Source organism: Hirundo rustica, chromosome 27 (assembly GCF_015227805.2).
Source record: "Hirundo rustica isolate bHirRus1 chromosome 27, bHirRus1.pri.v3, whole genome shotgun sequence".
In the NCBI taxonomy this organism is placed as follows: domain Eukaryota; kingdom Metazoa; phylum Chordata; class Aves; order Passeriformes; family Hirundinidae; genus Hirundo; species Hirundo rustica.
This window is the reverse complement of record NC_053476.1, coordinates 3,267,876-3,291,791: the sequence shown is the minus strand read 5'-3', so window position 1 is coordinate 3,291,791 and position 23,916 is coordinate 3,267,876. Positions and strand designations below refer to the sequence as shown.

General features: G+C 45.6%; 1 protein-coding gene across 5 annotated transcripts; it reads right to left on the bottom strand.

The window, feature by feature from the left end:
* Nucleotides 1-8,143: 8,143 nt before the first annotated feature.
* On the bottom strand, nucleotides 8,144-23,719 carry SMARCE1 (SWI/SNF related, matrix associated, actin dependent regulator of chromatin, subfamily e, member 1). 5 transcript variants are annotated; one of them, XM_040087440.2, is made up of 11 exons: nucleotides 23,667-23,719; nucleotides 22,893-22,943; nucleotides 22,326-22,369; nucleotides 19,315-19,419; nucleotides 16,931-17,011; nucleotides 15,702-15,833; nucleotides 14,026-14,197; nucleotides 12,226-12,398; nucleotides 11,116-11,217; nucleotides 10,384-10,594; nucleotides 8,144-9,653 (listed from the first exon to the last, which is right to left on the bottom strand). In XM_040087440.2, the coding sequence occupies exons 2-11, from the start codon at nucleotides 22,897-22,899 to the stop codon at nucleotides 9,442-9,444; spliced, it is 1,239 nt and encodes a 412-aa protein (XP_039943374.1). In that variant the 5' UTR covers nucleotides 22,900-22,943; nucleotides 23,667-23,719; the 3' UTR covers nucleotides 8,144-9,441. The 5 variants fall into 5 exon arrangements, with proteins under 5 accessions (XP_039943374.1, XP_039943375.1, XP_058279665.1 ...); XM_040087441.2 differs by lacking the exon at nucleotides 23,667-23,719 and adding an exon at nucleotides 23,300-23,541; XM_058423682.1 differs by lacking the exon at nucleotides 15,702-15,833.
* Nucleotides 23,720-23,916: the final 197 nt, after the last annotated feature.

Sequence of the window (23,916 nt, the reverse complement as noted above, 5' to 3'; positions counted from 1 at the left end):
ATTTAGTAGACCCTCCTCCTCCTCCTCTTGCTTCTCTTGTGTTCAGAGCTGTGCTGAGCTCTGGGGGTGCTCAGGTGCTGTCTCGGCGTGTTCTGACACTCAGGGAAGTGAAGTGGGCTCTGCTTTTGGGCTCACACACGAGGAATTGTCTGTGGTGAAGGAAACAGGGGAAGGAGGCTCTTTCTTAGCTCCCCTCTCCAGCAAATCCTGCTTCATCTGTGGAGCCCTCAGTGCTGGAGGAAAGAGAGGATCCCATCCCATCCCATCCCATCCTATCCCATCCCATCCCATCCCATCCTATCCCATCCCATCCCATCCCATCCCATCCCATCCCATCCCATCCCATCCCATCCCATCCCATCCCATCCCATCCCATCCCCCAGACCTGTTTTGGGAAGGGTGTTCAGGATGAAAATTCTCAGTGCACAGGACCATCCATGACCAACAGCCCTTCATCCTCCCTCGCTGCACTGTCAGTGGCTCAGTGCCTTCCCCCTTTTCTCTTTCTGGGTATTTTTGTCTTCCCCAAAAGGCTCTGAACTTTGTCAATGTCGTGCTTTCCCCCAAGGCAAACCAGTGGCTTGTGTCTGGTGGGTGTCAAAGGGGGGTCTGCTCTTGGAACAGACCCCTCAGATAGAGGGGTTGTCTCTCAGACAAACGTCTCCTGCTCCTCACAAATTTGCTTTTTTTCCGAAGCCAGGCTCACCTACAGGTGATACCTTTGGCAACTTGTCCTCTCTGTCTTCTTAATGTTAGTGCTGTTACTGCAGCCAGGTGGAAAAACAGGGGAATCACAGGATGGAATCTCTGCCCAGATTAAATATATCTGAAGCTGAGGGTAGTTTGAGGCTCCTGCGGATTGTTTTAGGTCCTTTATGAAGACTCAGATCCAGTTTCAGACCCTCTTTCGACGTGGTCCCAGCCCAAATCAAAATCCTTCCCAGTGCCTCCCTCTCAGTGGAGCAGGGCTGGTGTGGTTCTGAGCCCATTTCGGGCTGCTCAGGGAGCAGGGTGCTGGGGTACTCAGGATTTTGGAGTTTTTGGGGGGTCAGGGTGCTGTGGGGCAGGACAACTGTGACTGTTTTCCTCACCTTGGTGCTCTCTGAGTGCGCGGCACCGACTCCTCCGCACCTCTCCCGGCGCTTATCTCAGTCAGCAGGTGCCGTTCACATCTCTGCAGCTATTTATTGCTCTGTTTGCTCATCAGGTACTCAGGCAGGTACGCTGCCTCGAGAGCTTTATCTCGTAACCACTTCCGCCAAGGAGGACCTGAGATGAAAGGTTTCCCTTGGGTACCGGCAGAATACCCGGAATCCAGGGGTGTAACAGCGCTGCCGAGGCTCCACACAGGATCCCAGCGCTGCCTGGGGAGCTGTGGGTGTGCAGAGGGGGCCTGGGCTCCTCGGGGTGCTCTGTGCTCACCCTGCTCCAGGGAGAGGCACGAGGCAGAGTTCTGGTGGATCCATCCCCACGTCCACGCTGGCTGAAGCCGAAGGCGAGGCAGGTGCAAGAAGGTTTGCAGCCTGTTTTCTGCCCATGGTCCCAAAGTCCAGCTTCAAAGTTTTGGTACGTGCAAGGTTGTGTGTTGTTAGAGTCCATTCAAGCAAACTGTTTTTCTTAAAAAGAATGGGAATAGTTGAAATGGGGATATTTGAAATAAACAATTTGCTGTCTATGTATGTCACTGAACTTCCTGTTAGAGTCACGTTTTATACCCAAGGGAGTTCTCAGAACATTTATTTAATCTTTGCTTAATTTGATTGCGTATATTTGCAGCCTATTTCGTGCCTGAGTGATTCCATCTCTTTGACATGTTGCCTGAACCTGGGCGTCCCATGAGCTGCTTTTCACAAAACTGGGATCCTGTGTGAGCAGACAGACCAACCTCAGACAGTGCCAGGCCTGAGCTGTGCCCGTGAAAGCCATTGAACTGTGCTACTAGAACCTAATTGTTATCCCATGGTTAATTAACTATATAAAAAGAACCAAATTACCAGGTATTCCAGTCTCTGGGTCCCTCTGCTCCCCTCCAGCACCCAGGAGAGTGGAAGTCAGTGATTTAAATCTGCTGCCCAGGCTGCAGCAGAAGCTGGGTGGCAGCTCTCAATGAAAATGCAGCTCCTGATAAATTCCACAGGAAGTTGCTCAGATATCAGTTCAGTTCTCATTGGTTCCACTTGAACTGCAATATTGGGTTGAACTGAATTGAACTGAGCAATCTTGAATTGTCCTGACATTAAATTGCGACTCACTCAGCAATGGAAGTTTAGCTCTGTGTTTCACATCCCTGGCCTGTGTGTAAAACTGGAACTCCTGTGGGATGTCTCAACACGGTCTCACAGACATCCTGAGGTGGGAAAGATCCCAGAGCTCCAGGAGAAGATTCCCAGGTGGCATGTGCAGGCTCAAGCACCTTGGAGATGAGAACTCAGGGCTTTGCCTAAGGAGGTGGAATTTGGTCTGAGAGAAGCACAACACAGGATGTTCTCACATCGTGGATTCGAAACTTTTTGTGTATTTCCCACCGGTTTTGCTTTAGGTGATTTGAGATGGAAACACCGGCTCCATCCCCCTGTTCCACCCTCTGGCTGACGTGAGCCATGGGAAGGTTTGTCCCCATGGCTGGAGGAAGCCAGGGCTGCCCAGATAGAAGTGTTGGTGAGTTCAGGGTAGACCTTTCCCAGCTGTACTTCCTGGTCACATCCTTGCACTGACGTCAAGGGGGGACCCTGACGTCTGCCCTGCTGCTCCCTCTGCCTGGCAATGCCAACCCCAGGTGCCCAGGATCTCCCAGCTCCGGCCTTGCTCCTGCCCAGACACCTCCTCTGACGTCTGGGGACATCCAGGGGGGTTTGTGGTGGAAGTCAGCAGGGTCACTCCAGGGAGGTGTTGACGCTGTTGTTCCTCAGGCAAATATAAAATAGCAGAAGTGAAATCATAAGTAAATTCCTGACCTTAAGAGTGGCACCAAGCTGGGATTCTTCACCCAGCAGGGTTCTTTGAGCGGGTGTAGGGGATGCCCTGAGAAACATCTTGTGATTGTGATCTCACCACCAGGTTATCAACAGATCCTTATCCTCCGAAGGGAGGAAGCAATCTGTGCAGCGCCAGACTCTGATTGGGATGCTCAGCTGCCCGTGGTGGTCAGCCACAGCAGAGAAGGGCACACCCAGTGTCACTGGGAATTCACCTGCTTTGTGCCCACATCATGTCCTAGGTGATGGCCTGGATCTCCAGTTCTCTTTTTTTTGAGGAGAAATAAAAGATTTACCAAATTGGCATCTGCCCTGCACTAAACAGTTGGACATCAGCAAGAATTTCTTCCTGGGCAGGGTGCTCAGGCACTGGAAGGGGCTGCCTAGGGAGGTGGTGGAGTCCCCACCCCTGGATGTGTTCAGGGAATGACTGGATGTGGCACTCAGTGCTCTGCTCTGGTTGGTAACATGGGCATCAGTCTCAGGTTGGACTTGGTGACCTTGGAGGCCTTTTCCAACTCAAGTGACTCTGTGATTCTATTCCATGAAAGCAGCTCCCTCATCCAGGAGCCCAGGAACTGAGACATGAGGAAGGAAACAGACCCGGAGACGCCAGCGGGGAGGGGTCAGGCTGGCAGGGACAGAGACACTCCCCTTCCCCCCCCAGGGTGAGGAGGTGATCAGCCTCTGACCATCTGCACTGCTGCTCCCTCTGTCCCTCAGGGCAGGGCTGGGGGCATCTGCTCCCTCCTGTCTGCCCACACTGCCCGGGCTGGGTGCAGAGGGGCTGTGATGAACAACCAGATCCTTTCTGGCCTCAACATGGAGACAGTGGTCACCTCAAAATGATGGGTGGGAAAGGAGAGGTGATTGAAGATGGGAAGAAAAGCTCCTGGGATGTCACAGAAGCTGTGTCAGGAGGGGCATATGAGCACCAGCTGAGCCTAGAGATGGTTTGAACCTTCCCACCCAGGAGGGAAATACTGCTGGGCAATTCCCACAGGATATCAAACACTAGTGAGCAGTGAATCATCTAGAGACATAACAAGATATGGTTTAGGGAGATAAAGGGATATTGATTAAACGGATAAAGCGTTATGAGCCTTAAAAATAAGTGAGAGTTGAAGTGTCCCTGACCATCCAGCAAACATCACTCCTGCGAGCTGTCTTCCCCTGTTCAAAAGGTGGAAGGTTTAACACCAATCTGCTGCTGCCTTTGGATGAAAACTGGATCTAGAAACTGGAAAGAATCCCATCAGTGTTTCCTCCAAGAAAAGCTCAACCAGCCCTCTGTTACAGATCTGGCATTCCTCATCCCTGGGATTAAAAAATTGTAATAAGCCCATGATAGTGTGATTTCTCACTCAGTTTCTGTTTTTGTTACTGTCACTCTTTCTGGTTTGGCTTTCCCCACCCTGAAACTGGTGCCAGAACTAAAATGGCTTCTTCTTGACTTTTTAACAGAATCGGGTGATGAAAGCAAATTGAAACTGGTTGTTGACAGAAATTACTGATTTCTGGAGTCACAAGTGAAGCTCTTTCTGATGATTTACAACAAAATAAGATACCAGCCTGATATGCGCAAAACCACTTCAAAAAACCCCTCGAAGACTGTGGAAAAAGAAATGTCAAAGTGAAAGAAAGGAACCGAGAGCACAAACAGCAAGAAAGACCTGAAGTGGGATCTGGGCTTTCAGATTCCAGCGCCTGATCCCACTTGGTCATCAGAATCTGCTGGGAGAGGTTTGCCAGTCGCTGTCAGTAACACCCTGCATACACGGGGGATTTCAAACCCAGGGATTCCAAGCCCTGGATTCAAAGTCTTCAGCAGGTGTTGCAACTCCTTGAAAGCACTCTTGGCTGTTAACAGCTGAGGATGAAACTGGAGCTTGCTGGGTGCCTGCCTGGGAGAACACGTGGAATTCCAGCCTCTCTGATTGCCTGACATGATTGAACCCCCACTTCTGCAATGCAGCACCCACAGCTCATATCCAGGTGCCTGGAGAGCTCAAAGCTGCAGCTGAGTGACTTGTGAGCATCTCACCCCCATCTGGCAAATTGGTATAAATACCTCCCAGTGCGAGCTGGTACAACTGCACCTCGCTCTGAGCTGGTACAAGCAGCAGCTCTCAGGGTGAGGGGAGTTGAACTCCAGCCGGGAGTTGAGTCCGTGTCAAGCCCCGAGCAGCCACACGGAGCAGGAGCTGCTGGCTGGCACTGTGTGTGTCCTTTGGGCAGCGTGAAAAAACGCCAACCACTTGTTTTAAAATTTTAAACGTTTAATAGTAATAAAATGGTTATAAAAATAGAATTGGAGTAATAAAAAGTTGAACAATTAGGGTTAGGACAATAGGAGACAATAAAAACAAAGTAACAGATGTCTGGGTGCCTTCACCCCCGTTAACAAAGGATTATCTCTTAAAAGCAATAGCCTGTTGAATATTCATACATTTCATACATGATGCATAAATTCCATTCAAACAAAGAATTCTCTCTGGTTAGTGTCACTTTTTTTCCCTTAATCTCTATGGCATCTTCAGGGCTGAGCGAGGCAGGAGAACTTGGTCTCTTCTGATAAGGAAATAATTCTTTTTCTCTGAAAGATTTACATTTTCCTGTGGCTGGTATATAAAAACTACATTTTAACTACAAAACAACATTTACCATACTATCAAAATATTAATACAACATTACTAATCAATACAACATAACACATGTAGTAAATATCTTGCATAGAGCCATAGAATACACGCTTTTCACGGGCAGGTTGATGGGGACTCCTGGTGGCAGTGCCTGCTGCAGCTCACACACCTCTGCCAGCACAAACCCCGTGCCAATTCCATCTCCAGTCTGCCGTGAGGGGTGTTTCCCTCCAGTATTCCAACACCTGGGACTGCTGGGAACCCTTGTCAGTTGAGGGGAGGTCACACAGGAGCAGGGACACCACACTGCCCTTTTGGTGGCGGTGGCAGCATGGTAGGGGGTGTTTGGATTGGTGGATGATCAAAGGTGCTTTGAGGAGCTTTTGATAAATTGAGGAAAAAAAAATCCAAAATAGCTCTTTTTTAAAAAACTGAACAGCAAAGTTTTGCTGGCTGGAGGTTCAGGGCAAAACCTGGGGCAAGAAAAGGAGAAATAAACTATCCCTGGCTCCTTGGGACAGGGCAGGCACAGAGGCTGCACTTGGAGCTGGTGGGAAATGGAAAAGCACATCTTGGGATAGAGAAGGGACCTCGGCAAGGGCCTGAGCAGAGCGAGGGTCTGACCCTGCTCCCTGTGTGCTGCCCACCCACACCTCCCCTTCCCAGGACCCTCCTCACCCCCAGCTCATCACCACACCGGTGTGGAGGTGGGCTCCCCATCACCGGCTCTGGAGCTGCTCCTCCAGGCGTCCCCAGGTCAGGTTCAGGGTCTCTGCTCCTGCCCTGAGCTGCCTTGCTGCAGCACAGGGCTCTGAGCAGGCTCTGGCTCCCTGACACGCACGAGCTGCCCCAGCCTCCCCTCCATGCCAGCGCTCGGATTTGCTTTGATATTTTATTCCTGTAAAGCTCCTTTAATCTGTTTTATTTCTTTCTGTCACCAGCATAATCCTCTCTTGTGAGCAGCGTCTGCAGCTCGTTTGGCTCCAGGCAGAGCAGCTTGGCAAGACTTGCCCAGGTGATACACAGGTGATTTCTTACCATTTTTAAAAAAAACCCCAACCCCAACCTTGTTTTTTCTCTATAAGCCTTTTTTTCTTCTCTGAAAGTTCAGCTGCTGCACAAACATGAGGCTTTTGTGTCTTTCTTGGAAGCCAAGCTCAGTCCTGTATGTAGGTGAGGGGTTTGGAAGGGATTTGGGTGCATGAAGCTCCCAGAGGCCTGGGCTCTGGGTTCACTTTACCTGGTGAATCATTTCTGAACAACCTCACAAGGTGCCTGCTTTATATTTTAACATCTAAATCCCTTTCAGAACTTACCCTTTGGGCCTGCTTTGTGCTGTGTACCCGTTACTCTGTACCAGCTTTGTAGGTTAGAAGGTTTTTGGGGTGATAAAAATCTAGTAACTACATAAATGTAAAAGAAAAAAAAAAGCCAGCCCAACAAACCCCCAAACCAACAAAAAACTTTGAGATCAGTTCTTTTTTTAACCCAGGCTTCTTAATAACTTTTACTGAGTGTGTTTTTGTGGTGAGATAAAAGCATATTTTTGACAACAACCCAACACAGACGAGAACTTTTGCCTGCAGAGCAAACCAGCAGCAGCACCATGGTGATGTCAGAGGTCACAACGCCTGAGTCAGACTCAAAAACCCCGGGTTTTTCTCAAAGAGAAAAACAAACCAAAGAAAACAACTCCCTCGCACGATCAAGGCTTGGATTTGCCTCTTTGCTTCAGTCCCCCGGGGGCGTGAGGGACTCAGCAGCTCTCAGCACCCCATGGGGGATGGCTGCACCCCAGATCTCCAGCCTGCACCCACCTCCTGCCAGACAGAAACCCAGGAAACAGCAGCTCCAGCGGGATCTGCAGCAAGCATGAGGGCTCTTCCTCATGGGAGGAAGGGTTCCTGGCCCTGCTGCAGACCTGCAGGTGGCCACAGGGTCCATCAAGAACACCTCACTGAGGATCTGTAGGACATGGGGCTCACCAGGAGCTGCAGGTTGCTCTGAGGAAGGGCTGCTGCAGGAGGCAGGTTTTCCCTGAGGTCTGTCCCTCTCCTGTGCTGGGTCCCTGATGATTCTGTCCCTTGCAGGCACCATGGGGCTGGTCAGTGCTCCAATGCTGCCCGTGGGCATTCCTTCACGTTCTCATGTGCTTGGACAAGTTATTTCACTCGTGAAGAAGACACCCACTCCTTCACGTACACACCCTGAGCTGCACACACCCGTCTTTGCCAATAATAAGTTATTTACATACACCTTGAGAATTTGGAGCAGATGAAAAGCACCCCCGGCCTACAGAACCCAGGGCTGCTGCAGATAAAAGCTGTTGCACAACAAGGGTTTGGAACTCAGGTGTGGAACCCCACCTGGGCCCCATGGGAGGGAGGGGGGCTCCAGTCCAGCCAGCAGCTGTGTAAGGAATAAAATCCTGTGTGGTTGTTTTCCTCTGCCTTGAGATGGAGAACAACTGATGAAAGCTCTGAATCAAACACTGGCACTGCCTTAAAAAACAAGAACAGACCACTGTGAGTTTAAAAAAAAAACAACCAAAATTGTTGGATTTTATTACTTTTAGACCATTAAAAAAAAAGCATTTAAAAAACACCATCTGATAGACCCATTGCTCTGCAAATACACATCGGCTCATTGAAACATTATGTGTTCCCTCAGTTGTAAAGTCAAGAAGTGGCCCATGGCTGTTGCATTTATTTGTGGGTTTTTGCTTATATAGGGCATATTATGGCCTTTTCAGTATATCTGTAGAGTCTCCAGAGGTTCTGAAAGCTCATGACAAGCAAAACTACTATTTTTTACCATTTGTGCCATATCAGTGACTGTCTGTTCAGAGAACATGTGCGTGTCTAAACGCTCTCCTGCTCTGTTCTGTGCCAGGTCTCTGGCTGAGGACACACCAGGGTCTCTTGGTAGCAAATAAAGGAGTTAATGGGGAAAGAAAAGCAAAGGCTTGTTGAAAAGAATCCTGCAGCACAGAAAAAAACGTCCCTCATGATGTGTCATTTCCTGCAAGACTACACTAAGCCCTTTGGAACTGGATCTCCTGACATGCCACACACAAACCATGAGCAAGTTTCCACCACTGCAGAGCAGCTACTCTAGAAAAACAAGTTACACCAAAAACCCCTAAACCCCAGACTCACTCTGGAGCTACTCCTGAAGACTGGGAGCTTTCTTTAAAAGCACAGACTGGCACAGCTGCAGCAGAAATTGCCCTCGTTGACATGCAGCACAGCAGCTGTGGGACACAGGCGACTTTTGGGGCTGTTAGGTAAGGAGAGGCTCCAGGAGGCACGCTGGGCACGCATCAGGTCTTTGCTCCATTGTAAAAACAGGTCTGAATGCTTCTGCCACATTCCAGCCTCTCCAGAAACCCAGTGCCACTGCCAGGAGATCTTTTGTGCAGTTCAGGTGAGAACACCTGCACCTGCACCACAAAGGGGCAGGAAGAGCCTCTGGGGAAAAGTGCCACTGTGCCCATGGCATCAGAAGAAAGGGAGGAGACCTGATTTCTCATAAAGAAACCAAAACCAGTGGTGTCCTTCGAGGGAAGAATTACAAGTGATACAAACACCTCTCCACACTGTAATAGCTGTGTATAGACACAGGAGACTCCTTTTCTGCCTGCTGCAGGACACCCTGTGCCTCTGCAGCCCCCTTCACATTGCTACGCCGATAACCTGACATGTCATCACACCCTGGCATCCTTTGGAGACAAGTGACAGAGGCAGGGAAGGTACAACAGCCGCAGAGCACGTTCTGAAATCAAACAGTACTTCATTACAGAGACACAGGAACTCAGTCAGTGATTATTCTTTCTTCTCGCCCTCCTCGGCGATGGGGTCTGCGGGCGGCTCCTCCACGGTCGCGCTGTTGCTCTCCGAGCCGGTGTTGCTGTCGCTGGTTCCCTCCTCAGCTGTGCTGTCCACCCCTTCCTGCCCACTCTCCTTGTCCTCTGGGGTGGAGGTTCCTTCTTCACCATTCTGCTGGTTCTCTGTGCTCTCTTCTGGGTGAGGCTCTTCTGGAAAAATATATTTCTCGGTGTCATTTACGTGCCAATATTTATTTAGATTGTGCAATTAGGATTTAGGAAGAAACAGAAGCTATAATAAATCTGAGTATTCCATAGCAGTCATTTCTGTCACTTACAACATGCAGGGACAGGCATAGCTCAGGGGTCTCTCTGTGCTGAGGACACATGTCCTGTCACAGCATCCTGATGTCCGCCACAGCTGCCTAACCTCAGAATTCCAGCTATAAGAAAGCCACACTCCTTGTTAAAGCAGGAGCACTGGAATTCAAACTCCTTGGTGCCTCTTTCCTTAAGCTCCTGCTGTTGCATCAGTAACTCACTGATGAACCAGTCACTAGGACTCTGAAACCAGCAGCATTTCTTACTGCCATGGTCCAGAGCACAAAGTAACTAGAAAATTTGCCCGAGAGCTGCACAGGAAGCATTGCTATTGCATCATCTTGGATGGACACTGACACTGGGACAAGGAAACACTCCCAGTTGCTCCCAGTTAACCAAAGTCTAACTTCAGGTTTAGTATTTTTTTCCCCTGGGTACATCACACACAAAGCATGACATGGATCTCATTGGGATCTTACCCTCTCCTCTTTTAAAAATGAGTAATTTAATGAGAAGCAAGCAAATGCCTGTGTTCACCAAGATGCAGAACTGTTCTCCTCAGAGACCCTTTAATGCTGATCCTTGGAGGATTCTGCAGCAGATGTTCAGATGCAGTTACCTGTCTCCATTGGAGTGCTCTCCTCTTCTTTCTTCTCCTCCCCCTTGCTGGCTGCCTGCTCCTCCTCGGCTGCCAGGCTGTTCTGACTGCGCTCAGCTTGCTCAGCTGCTTCCTTTTCCCTTTCCTCCTGCCTCTTGCGAGCCTGTTCCTCAGCTTGAGCAATTTCAGCTGCAATTTTTTCCATATCCACTTCCACCTTCAAACTGCATAACTAGCAATTAAAACCAAAACAAAACAAAGGAAAACTCTTTAGCTCTTTTACTACCTCAGTTACCCTGAGAAATAAATCATCAGTAAACCCCAATGATGAGTTCATTATTCCCACACACAGCACAGTCCATTTCATTTTACAAAGTTTATATTAAAAGTAACTAGGGAGGGAGATGCAGACATATTAACAAGGAGGAGAGGGAATAAATAAACAACCTAAAACTTCTTATTTGAATGCAGCCAAGGACAGTAGTGTGCCCTCCACAGTGGCTTCAGGCCACCTTCCTCCAGCTGCTCTGAGTGCTCCCAGCTCAGCCTGGAGGCACTTCTGAACTGTACTGGCCCAATGTCGCCCTAAAGGTCACAGAAGGAGCAGGAAATCATCCTGTGCTTTGTACCACCCACACCAGGGCACTGCCCCAGCAGCTGGGCAACCGCTCAGAACTGAACAGAGAACTGAGGCACTTGCACCACTGTGGAACCAGCAGCTTCCTCAGAGTAAGTGAGAAAAATGAGTTGTACCCTTTTAAGCTCATTGTTGAAAGATTCTGTGCTTTCCAAAAACTTCCTCTTCTTTTCCTGGTGACGCTCCTCAATTTGCAGCAGCTCAGCTTCGAGCTTACGCTGGAAGTGAAACAAACAGCAAGAACATCACTGTGCAGTCACCTAAAAACTGCACAGCTACACATACAAAATTTCCTACAGGTTTATTTTTAAATATTGGTCTAATACGTAAACATCCTTCTGCCTGCCTCTGATACCCACTAGCTCAGAAGTTCATCCTGAAAAGCAGGAACAGTACATGGGTCTGTGCAGCAGCTCAAACATATTGTAAATGAAACACTGTGTACCTGAGGTGAAACTTCCAGCATCAAATCTGCACGTTTTCTTTCCTATTCTACACCCCCATGTCTGTGTATACATATCCCACAGGTCTGTATATACACAGCTCATAGGTAGAGACACTCCCTCCACATCAATTATAATCTCTAACACAGAAAGACCACAATTCACAGGACAGAAGGACAACCACCCCCCTCCACCCTCCAAATCTTCTGTAATTAAAAAAAACCCCAACAAATCTCTACCTAATTCTGGTCTTTCTTCACCGCCACACACACACTGACCATGCTGAAAGGGTTCTTTTGGTAACATGAGTGTTTGGACAACACAGGCACGTGCACAAAGCTTGGTGAAACATGCAGGTGTGACTTCACCATGTATTTTATATAAGTTTAACTTTCAGTGAAAAATGTTAGAATAGGAACAATTTACTACAAAAAAAAAAGTAATTACAAACAAGATGAGTTGTCAGGTATCCAAAATCACAACTCTAGCAGTACTTATTAACCAGCAGACCTTTACACTGCATACAGATGGCTGTGTGTAATAATGAAGAAATATGGAACTAACACTTAGGATATCCCAAAGAACAAAATACAGTTTAACATGATCCTCCAGAACAAAACAGCACAGGAGGTGAAGTCTCACATTGTGCAGGGATTAGCTCCTGGAGCACACAGAACATTGACACCCAGCATGAACAGTCATGTAGGTGATGGAATGATCCAAGACTTGGAGCGCAGCCCAACCCCACCGCGTCTCAGCTGCATCCGCATCCTTTCTCTTTACCTGATGAACCATTAAAGACTGAACCTGGCGTTTCAGGACTTGCATTCTGGCTGTGGTGACCACGGAGCGGACGTCGGGCACCACACTCTCGCTCAGGATCTCACTGATGAGGCGGTGGTTCCTCTGGAAGCGAGCTGTGGCCGTGTGCTTCATGGAGAACCCATCGTCGTAATCTGGAACAGGAGTTCGAGGGTAACTGCTTTGATTCCACAAAATGAGAGCCAAGTCTGACACTGTACCGACACTGACACTCACAAAAAACCAAAATATGAGCCCTAACGCCAGTAGTTGTCGTGTCACAAAGTTCACAGTAACACACACAGAGCATGAGGGAATCACAAAAGGAGACAAAGTGTGGCCAGGGCAGCATTTACCTGGCACAGCTCTAACAGCTGATTTCACATGCATTTCCCACAGCTGAAACTGGGATTGACCTAGTTATTCACTCCTTGCTTTCCACACTTCCACAGTATGAGAGACTATTAATACACCAAATAAAAGACCCATTCCTGATTAACCACGTTTCCAGAAGAAAATGCCAGCAGGACAGCGACTCCTCCATAAATAACCTTTGTAGCACAGATCAAAAGCATTTTTTAAAAAACACTGAGGACTGAAAGCCTGAAGCAGCGAGACACATTTACTCACCACTGAAAATTCAGTCATGTATTTAGAGTATTCGATTATTTATTAGTAAGTGCATTTCTCTAAAGAGAAACCAGTTAAACAAGAGGTATGAATTATCTCCCAGAACAATGCCATGTAGGAAAGTCCAAAAGTCTATTTTGTTTAGTATTCCTACTAAAGTTTAAGTATTCCTACTGGAGATGACTATTCCAGCTATTCACAGAAATCTTAAGAAGCTGAACACCATGTCAGGAGATACTACCAAAGAAGTGAACTAGTTAAATGGAAGTTTCTTTATTTCACAGTGTAATATTGTATCTCATCGAGGTATCTGAATAAACAAAGCAAAAAAGAGGTAAGGGTTGGTTCTGCCTGAGTCTACCTTGCTCAGCTAGCACAGAACAGAATCTCAAGTCCCCAGGTTCCAGCTATTCCAGCATTAAATGTATTTACATAAATGTTGCAATTACTTCACACAGGGGAAAATGCTGTTTGCCATGAGCTTCATCTCAGGGGTGTGCTTTTAAAAGGGGGAAGGAAAAAAAAGGGTGTAACTGAGTACATTTTTCACCCTCAGGTTTCAACAAGTATTTGGTGATGACTTTAAAAGCAGCCATGAGATGTGTGAGGCTGACTTTTCCCACTGGGTGGGGTGCATTTCCTTGCAGTCAAATAAACTTTCAGAATTTTCTCATCAAGTTGTCAGCAGCAAGGGCACCTCACTCCCCAAACAATCTCAAGTGACAGTTGTTGAACACATTTAAAGTTCAGGTGCTCTTAATCACACCAGAACTCTGCCTGTCAGATTTATGTGCTTCTGGTAACAAAGCAAAACATTCCATCCAAGCCGGATTAAATCAGGCATCTAAGCCTTTTCTAAAGCTAAAGCCATTACGGTGCTGTGAGCAGACTGATTTGGTCTGAACTATTAAGCATTACTTCACACTTAATTAAGAAGGGTTGGAATAACTTTTGCCACGGGTGCCACCTTACTTTTGGGAACAAAACCGGCTGTATGGAATAAAACGTGGTCACGAAAATCGGCACTAAAGCACCAAAGCAGAAACGAATCCACGTGAAGTGCTGCAGCAGGTGCACTCAGGGTGGTTTTCTGTATCTCCAGGGCCTGTCCTGCCATGAGTGTCCCACGGGCAGTGCACACAAGCCCCTTACCATCGGGATCCTCGGCAGGCTGGATGCTCATGTAGGGCTCCCCCTTCTCCATGCGCGACTGCCGCTGCCGGCTCTCCTCTTCCAGCGCCGCCTCGGCGCGGCTCTTGGCGTTGATGTAGGCCAGGTAGGCAGGGGAGTTGTGGTAGGCCTTCATGGACTCGTTGTACTCGATCTGAAAGGTGACCAACACGGTTTGATTGCACCACTGGATGATTCCCACCTTGGCACAGCTGCGCTCTGTGTAACTCAAAGTGCGGTTACACAGAAAAAGCTGAATCTGGCTGAGATACAAATGACTGGATTCTCTCAGTCTTTTTTACAAATCCGAATTTCTTCTACAGCTGTTTGTTTTTTTAAAAACACAGCTGGTTTTTAGGTCCTTTTCAGTTTTACTACCTGGAAGTCTTTGGACAGCTTTGTTTTCTGAGATTCCAAATTCAAACACCTCAGAACATTTATGATCAAGTTCTGGTGAGATGAAATTAGCAAACGTGAAATAGTCTCAGTGATTCTCTGGAGTTCTAACTACATCTGTGATTCTGACTTTTTCTCTCTCCTTATGCCAGTATGTCACGAATCACTTTTCAAAATCACTTAGAACTTGTCCATTCTTTGACCCATCCCTGCTCCGGGACGGCTCAGACAGCTGCAGCCAGACTCATGTCTCCTCCTGGCAGCAAGACAGCAGCACTTTTTTCACATTCTTTGAAATACCTTTTCCCTTTGAACTGCTTTCTTTAATCTCACTTTAAAGATTCTGTACAGCGATTTGAGATATTTTCAATGAAAAAATGGATATAATCTATGATATTGTTAAAGGTACCTAAAACTCTTTATGATCAGGACCAGAATCCTTCTGCCTTGGTGCTGCACAGAAACCAGCTGGCCCCTGCCCCAAGGAGCTTACAATCTAAACATCATTACCAAGGTAAAAATAGAATTCCTGGGTTCTTTTTTCTCAGCTAAGAGCACCGAGCTTTGCAGTACTTCTCTACTGCCTTGGAATAAAACCAGCTGAGATTTGACCAGGTAGCCAGAGCCTCAGGTGCCTGCCAGGTGTAAGCACAACACATCAGCTGGACAGTTCTCCCTTTGTACCTGGGAATCACAAGAAGAGTCTCGTACAGGTGCTCAACACTTACCAACCTAGACACGAGGCAGCTGTCATCTCTTGCCATTTAGATCAATAAAATCAAAACAAAAGCACAAGAAAACTCTACAAGTGGTAGCATTTTCTATTAAGAAACAAAACACTAATGCCACAGCGTGGAGTTCCACCAGGAAAACCAAACCCCACGTGACTGGAAGTCTCTTAGGAACACGTTCATGACAACAGCAGTAGTTGCAGAGCACCAGTTTTGAAAGAGGGTTTTGGTGTTGAGACAATCTTTTCAATACTGATGTTGTACAATCAAATCCATTCATTAAACAGTTAAAATCGACACTCAATTATAAATACTTGATTTTGAATTAGGTCTAAAAACTGACCAGTCACAGTTGATGCACAGTTATTTAAAAAATCTAAGAGACGTGTCAGGACAAACTTCCATTTAAGTTACATACAGGGCTCTCGTGAATGCCTCAAACACCCCTGAATGGGGAAGATGAATTTTTCTTCTCAGACCAGTTCCTAGAAGAATCAGCTGTAATAAACATCCCAGATTTCTTCCATTTACCTTTTCAGCTTCATATTCATTCAAATACTCTTGCTTCTCTTCATCAGTGAGATCTCGCCACATTCCTCCAATAATCTTGCCAATTTCCCATAACTTCAAATCAGGATTGGACGCCTTCACTTGGTCCCAGACCTTAACAGAAACAGCTGGAGCTTTACTAATGATATCTAAATACTTCCAAATTAAACATTTTATATTGTCATCTCAGTGTTCTTTCTGGAATCACCATGAAAAACAGGATAAAGTTAGGAATGAGTCTGGCTAAACTATCTGGATTATTTTCTGGGGCAGGAAGTCAGTAGGAAGCCAGCTACTGAACCAGGCAATTGCTGAGTGGCTTTGGTCTCATGGGAATATTGCCTTTAACCCTCTCAATTCTCTTCTTAAATGAACATCGCTGCATCTCGGGGAAAAAATGCTACTGAGTAAACACATCCAGCAGTAGATTATGACAAAGAGACTGAGATTTTCAGATCAGAATGTAACATTTCACAATATTTCAGTCTTGCTGATCAATCTGTTCCAACAAGTTCTGACTCCACCAAAAAGGTTTCTAACTTTATAGGGAAAAAAAAAGGAGAGCTGCCAGTGTAATTTCTTGCTGCGCCACTTGACTTTTTTTTTTGTGTGTGTGTTGATGTTTTTTGGCCTAAGACAGACATGCTGGTAAAGATACTTTACCAGAAGTGGAAGAAATTCCTTCTGGCTCACCCGCTTCAGCCAGGCTGCCATGCCCTCCCCATGCCCCATCAGATTCCAGACTCCACAAGAGTCTCTCTCCTACTTTCTGTCAAACAGTTCACAGAATAGCGAAGCAAACGTTGCCACGGGCTAGGGTGGTGAAGGAGAACATGCAAAGTCCACTCATTGCTACTCTTCAGTCCAGCTACAGCACTGCACCAAGCCCAGAAAACGCAAGGAATACTTCCTTTATATAAAAAAGTTCTGTCAGTAAGTCACAGGAACTTCTGAATGTGGCGGGGTGGATCCTTGTCAGCAGACAGTGGTAGGAATTAGCATTTTAGCAATTCTCCCCCCAGAAATTGGCAACTGTGTGACCAGACTACTGCTGCCTTTGTTCTGCAGGGCAGACTCTGTACTTTACATCCCCTTAAGAGAGCGCAGGCTGTTAGGAGTCAACGTTTAGAAGCTGAAACTAAGATCATAGCGATTAATTGTTAGCACAAACGAACACTGACTTTATTACTGATGGACACTGTAATACCCACCTTCCGGCTGTACCTCATGTAGGGCATCAGGGGCTTGTCTGGGGGTTTGGGGGGCTTTGGAATGGTAATACCAGAGGAAGCCTATAAAAGAACCGGATAAATCCATTCGTTAATGGGATCGCTGAACAGTTTCTACCCGCACTAGTTTTGGAAAACAAAACTCATTCTTGTGCATTCACACACCCCCACCAAGAGAAGCAAGCAACATCACCAAAAAAATTACCCAGTCTGTAAGTGAACAAGTACTAAGCTAGAGCTGGTCCTCACATGAATAATTTTCAATCTAAGTTTGTCCTTTTCTCTGTAAGTTTACAGAGCAGTAACTAGATAAATCCTCAAAAGGGCTCCATGTTCTTAAAACTGAACTACACAGCTTAGGAACTGACATGGAAGCAATAACCTCAGCATGTTGTTTTTTCTCACTTCTGATGACTAATTTATTTTATCTGTTTTGACAATTTTAATGTGGCTACTGTACAGGTGAAAAAAGATATGAGCAAAGTTTAAAAACATTAAGTTAGAAACATTATCAAATAATTTTAGCAATTATTTTTCTGCAAAATTTGTCAGTGGTAATTTGGAGCCAATTAACAGACTCTTTATGAAAAGAAAACAACCCTATACAGCTAAAAGGTAAATATGTGCTCTACTTGTAGCCAAGCTGTAATGAATTGTCCCAATTAGCCTGGAACTCTGCTCCTGCGCTCTGTCTTCAGAGCTTTATGCTACCAGACACAGTGCTGGCACTGTATAAAAGGCCATTGAGCTTTAATGCTGCTGCTGGAAAGCTGCTGGGACCCCTTGCAACCCCTCAACCCACAGAACACCTGACAGGGCTTGCTCCTAAAACAGTACAATGACATCACAGCCCCTGTGATATCAACTGCAGGGTCTGAAACCCTCCACTCTTCCAGCATTTCCACATGCCAGGAGTTCTATTAAGTGAGAGTATTTACATGAAAATACAAAGCAGGTTCAAAGTCTTTCAGGGCTGTGGCCTGTAGATCAATACTTGGGTGTAGCCGAGAAGGCACATGTTCAATACTCATTTTTCCTCCTGATAGGTTTTTTTTTTTTTTTTAAATTTTTTTTTCCCCCTGAATATATGGAGCTCTATGAACAACGCATACAGAACTGTGTATAAATAATGTGCATGAGGTATATGCATCACCAAAATGTATACATAGATACACATACAGATGGGTTGGAAAAACATTAACGGAAACTGTTTAATGCTTTTAAATTAAGAGGTGTTTAAAGACACCATCCATATACTGGGATATGCATGGCAGAGCAGGCTGTGTATGCTTGTGACATACAGAAACAATGGAAGTTCTCAGACAAAACCTGACTTAGTCTTGTATAAGGAAAGTATCCATTCGGACAGTCAATTCCAGCTTGGAGGGGAAGGTCCTTTCTGTAAATGCTTTAACAAATTGGATGAACTTCATATTTGAAGTCTGAAAGAAGGTTTATATGAGAGGCATAAAAAGAGTATGCTTCTTTAAAAGCACCATGTATTTGGTCCTTGAGAAATCTTTGTATCACCTTCCAAACTGATCAGAAGTTTTGAGGTACAAAGTACTACATGGAAAACACTTTATAAAGTTGTGAGATATTTCAGAAAATATCAGGGATTTACTCTGTTTCTGTTGTGCTATAAAAGTGTTACATTTCCACTGTCTGTTTTTGTTTCCTAACTGCATACAGTGCTAGGACTTGATTCCTGTTTGAGAGAAGCTGTCACCTCCCTCATCACTTGTCTCCACCTCACTTTGTTTACTCCATGAAAAATTAATGTAACATCCATTTCCCACACACTGACACATATACGAGCTGAAAGGATTCTGTTTTATTATCAACATCACACTTTTGTTGAAAAAATAATTACTGAACTTGGGACTGTGTAGTTATTATCAGACTAAGACTAGAAAGAAAAACAAAGGCCTGTACCGCTCACATGGCTCAACAGGGTGATGCAACGACTATCAATGATCTCCAGTTTGCAAAATGTTCTTCCTTATTTTTGTACCAATGAACCTCAGCAAAAAGAGCAGTTCCCTCCCTCCAAAAATTCATACCCAGCTACAGAACCTTTTCCTATGCACGCAGTGGTCAGTGAAGACCACAAAGTCTGTCTTTTTTGATGTCTGCATCATATACCATTACCAGTTTTCTCAGCTGAGTAAACACCCATTTTCCTGCAAAAGGTTTCAGAGTGAAGGGGAAAGAGGGGAAGGTGAGGAATAAGAATCAGAAGTGTGGTGTTTTTTTTTTTTTAATAAAGAAGTGGCAGCAGCCAAGACTCTGAAGAACCTAACCCTAAAGCCATTTCTGGTCAGTTCCTGGTGTTTGCCGGAGGATGTAATAGTTGATTCTCCTACCGTGACCCGGCTGTTGGTGCCCGGGTTCCCTCCCAGCCTGTAGTTGTTGTAGGCCAGATGGCTGTATGGATTGTATCCCACAAACCCTGGGGTGCTGGGCATTTGCTGATGGAAACAAATGAGACAAAAACACGAATGAGAAATGAGCTCAAACGAGGAAAACACAGAAATGAAAATGAACTGCAATATGGCATGCAAAAGCAACCAGAATTCAAACAAGCAATGAGGTGTAGCAGTTGGTGTCTTCCCAACACTTAAAACTTACTTCAGTATAAACCTGGTAAGGAAACAGGACTTTTAGGCGAATGTGTCACTACAAATTTCTGTTTGAAATTGGTGATTTTATTTCTATTAACTGTGTAACTCATTTAAACCAGTATTCTGTAAATTCAGCTCATGGCTAATAAAGTTTTTCAACATAAGCCACCACGGAATTCAGAAGACTTTTGTCTCCCAAGGGTGAGAGTTACAGGGCAACATAGCACCCAGTGATGGAGCAGAAATCCCAAGTACCCACATTTATTACACCAATGAAAATCCCTGCCTGCTTTTCTCCCCAGAATTCTGCCTTTCCAACAAATGGGGCAGGGGAGGAAATCTCTCAAAGCATCATTTGTGCTCCACTGCCAGTGGCTGAAGTCAATTCCCAGAGACATCTCTCTGCTATAAGGCAGGCTGTAGACTGACAGAGATGAGGAACTCTGCATCTGCAATAAGATCTGTAAGTTAAAAACTTTAAACTAGTCTGAACACATCATCAAATCCAAACAACTCACAAGTTAATCAATACATCTTCATTCATTCAGGAAAGTGGATTGATTTGTTCTCACCTCAGTCACACAGAAAAAAAAATTCTTGTTCTTTACATTCCCTTTTCACTTAGCAATGGACACCCAAGTTTCACCAGGTTGCCAGTATTCCCCTCCTCAAATATTTCTTTCCCATTATCCACCCTTTCCCAGTCAGATTTTTTTTGGAAAAAATATATCAACTATTTAATGGTAATTGAGATCAAGTCCTGACTGTGGAGGTTTTATGATTCCATTAGGTTTCAGAGAGCTGGAGCGTTTCTGCACATTTAAATGTCATACCCACAGTGTCCCACTCTCCAGCAGCCCTAATAAACATCCCAAGAAGTCTTGCACTGATGGGACCTGTTCCAGATTTAAGTTATAAAAATTTGAGAAATAGGTTCAGGACTCTAATAACCAAAATATGACACATACAAACAATGAACAGAAGTGTCCTAGGAGCTGACTGCAGTAACTATTAAGGTTTCAGGTCAATGCAGACACACTGCAGGAGTTTATTTCTAAACACACAAGTGCAGAGGAAAATTATGCTTTAACAGTCAGTCTTCAATAGAGATTTTATTGCCAAGCTTTTGAACTCAGTCACAGCAGCTGATGTGCTCATCTGCATGCCTGGGCTCATAACATACACATTCACTACTTCATAAAGCATTTTTTGCTACAGTTTTTTGTATTACCATAACAACAGATTTTGAATATGTTGAACTACACCTCTTCAATAAAACCAGGTGACAATTGTAATCTCCGTCTGCTTAATTCTTTATTTCTGCAAGACAGGATTTAAATGTTACCAGCAACTACCTTGCATCACATGGAGAATTTTTATTTCAGGTACAGTACTGCACTTTTGCAGTTTTGAGAATTACTGGGATTTTGTTGACTGCAGCACCTGGAACTGGCTGTGGAAGAACAAGCAAGGTTATTTGGCTACTTTGTGATTTGCATTAACACAGCACAGACCATCACGTGAAGGACTGTATAAAATGTAATACAAAATAAAAGAGAAGATGCTTTTAAGACAGGCAATGCCCTTCACTGGTTGCAGTTCTGACATGTGCTTCATGTATCCTCCTGAAGGACTGTACCACATCAGTGTGAACCATTAAACATCTGGATCCATGCTACATCCCAAAAGAATCACATGACTCTGCACAGCACTCGATGCAGGAATCCAGTGGTCAGAGTGGATCCATCATGTTCCTTCTAACACTGCCACAGATCTATTTTGCTGTGTGCAAAATGAAAACTCTGAGCAAACTATGCAAATCATTTTTTATTCATGTAAACTTATAAAAGCATTAACTTGTATTTATTTAAGCATTATATAATTTTCACGCCTCTCCCGGTAAAGTATGGCACAATAAATTTGAAGGATCACATTCCTTCTAACTCCCATTCCGCAGAGATCAAGGAAACACTACTGGGTAAGAGTTTTCCAATTCACTTTGGTAAAAAAAAACAAAACAAAACAAAAAACCCCACTATAGCATCTTTGCTCAATCTTCTGTACGAAGGATTTGTCCTAAAACCCGAACTGTTCACAAATGTGACCAAAGATGTGCATTTACTTTCAAACAGTTCCTGCCCACAGCACACTGGTACTGCAGCACCTTTGTACGTCCAGGAACGTCACTGGACGGGATTCAAAGCTCCTGTTCGTGTCTTCCTCAGTGTCAGGCCACATCATTTTACTAGAAAGTGAAATATTTCCCATGCCCTAGACTCCAAAATACCAGTGATTTCAAGGAATGCAAGACTGGCATCAGGAGCATTTCATTATTCTGACACAATATAACAGGATGCTCCATAATCCTACATTCCACTGGAAAAGCAGCTCAGTACAACTGAAAGGTGGAAAAATGCACTGTCTGCCCGTGATTTGGGCACAGGCGGAGTAAGATGTTTTAAATCAAAAAATCACTTGATTCTTAACTATTCCAGTACTGCTGCAACTCACTGTGAGTCATTTGAGACAAGTGACTGCTCACAGGAAATTCAGCGTCTGCGATATCCAGCCTTAAAGGCGAAACAAATTTATTCAGTTTCTCTTTCTCAAACCTCTCAAAATAGAATGATATTAATTTAAACAACTGGTATCACAGTAGTGTTTCCCATACAGGAAAGCGATGCAACTCAGTAATTATTGTTCTGGGAAGTTACTAAAGGCTCTGTGTTAATGAGAAAAATCACTATACTTACGGTTGCAGGAGCTGGGGTAGGAGGTGGGGCATAAGATGGCCTTTCTGTTAAGATAAAAATGTAAGCACATTTTTTTTTCTTGAAAATCTGAATGAATTGTTAAGGCATCTGCTGTGACCAACATTTCTAAAGGAATTAACAAAACCAAGCAAATTTTGCTCTGAAAGACTTTGCCTTTTGCCACTGAACAGCAAAAAGCAACACAAGAAAAAGAAAAGAAAGAAAAATTGAAACCTCCCCATTGCTCTAGTCCCAGCCTTTTATTCAAGCACAAGACTGAAGAATATGAAATTCATTTATATGCACACCAATTACAGGGAGGGTAAGCAAAAATGCAGTCCAACGGGATTTAGAAGCTGTGATATCTGGATTTCCTATGAAAACAATATGCCAGGAATCAGCCACAGCAGGATGTAAGGCCAAGAGTTTAGTCACTACACTTGCTAATTTCTTTTAATGCCAGGAATAATGGCATCATCTCACAAACAGGTTCTATGGAACCAGATCTTTAAAACATCAAGTTAAAGGAAGAAAAATCTTAAAAAAACCAAAAACCAAAAAACTTACTTGACATTTTGATAGTCAAATTTTCAGCCACCTGACATTATATTTGTACTTCTGCAAGACAAAAAGAAGATCACGCTAGTAAGTGTTGTGCCTTTCCCCCCCACCGGATCTTTGAAGCTTCGATTGTTATCGACACCAGTGATTATCAAAGTTTATCAGCTTTACAAATGAATTTTCAGAAACCAAGGTGTTATCTCTTTGAAAAATTAATGGACTTTCCAAGGAATCTGGCCTTAAATAGCTGTGCACCCAGGTGCCAGCCACTTTCATATTAAAGGGTGTAAATAAATATACTTTGTCCCTTAAGGAAAAAAATGAACACACCCCATTATTTTACACTCTGTTTCAGAAATCTGGTATTAATACACATGTGAGCAAATGATGTATTTCCTTCACGGGGTACATACAACAACGACAGAGCCCGGCAGCTGCGGTCTGACAGGCAATGCTTAACCTTTCAGCACCGAACCCGGGAGTGCATCAAACGGCGCTGTAACAAAGTCTTTTTTCAGGCTTTCTCTTCAAATAACACCACGGCGGCTGCAACCTCCTTCAGAATCACTACTAACGACGTGCTCCGGGCTCGCACACGGGGTTGGCTCGGGGAGATCGAGCGAAGCCTGAGCGGGCCCAAGGCGGTCACCGGGTTGGTCCCTCGGCCCCACCGCTCCCTCCCCGGGCTCAAGGGCCCTCCCGAGCCCCGCAGCGCTGCCGGAAAGAGGCCGGGGCTGTCCCGAGCCCCGCGGCCAGCCCCGCCGGGCCCCCCGGACTCACCCGCTCCGTGCGGCCGCGCTCCCTTTGTTCCCACGGGCCGGGGCGGCGACGACGGCGCCTGCGCGCTCCGCTCCGCACTTTCGACACGCCGGCCGCGCCCCGCCGCTGACTCCCTACCCACTGTGGGGGTCTGTTCGGCTGCCCCGCGTCCCACTGCGGGTCCGGGGCCCTCCCCGCACCCTGCGGAACGGCGGCGACTCCAGGGGCCGTGGCGAATCTGCGGGATGCAACCCGAACGCCGCCCGAGGGC

Coding starts and splice junctions, on each gene's coding strand:
- SMARCE1 (XM_040087440.2), bottom strand. Junction 14,198..15,701: donor ATGAATATGAAGCTGAAAAG/GTAAATGGAAGA, acceptor GTCACCTTTCAG/ATCGAGTACAACGAGTCCAT. Junction 9,654..10,383: donor GAGCACTCCAATGGAGACAG/GTAACTGCATCT, acceptor ATATTTTTCCAG/AAGAGCCTCACCCAGAAGAG.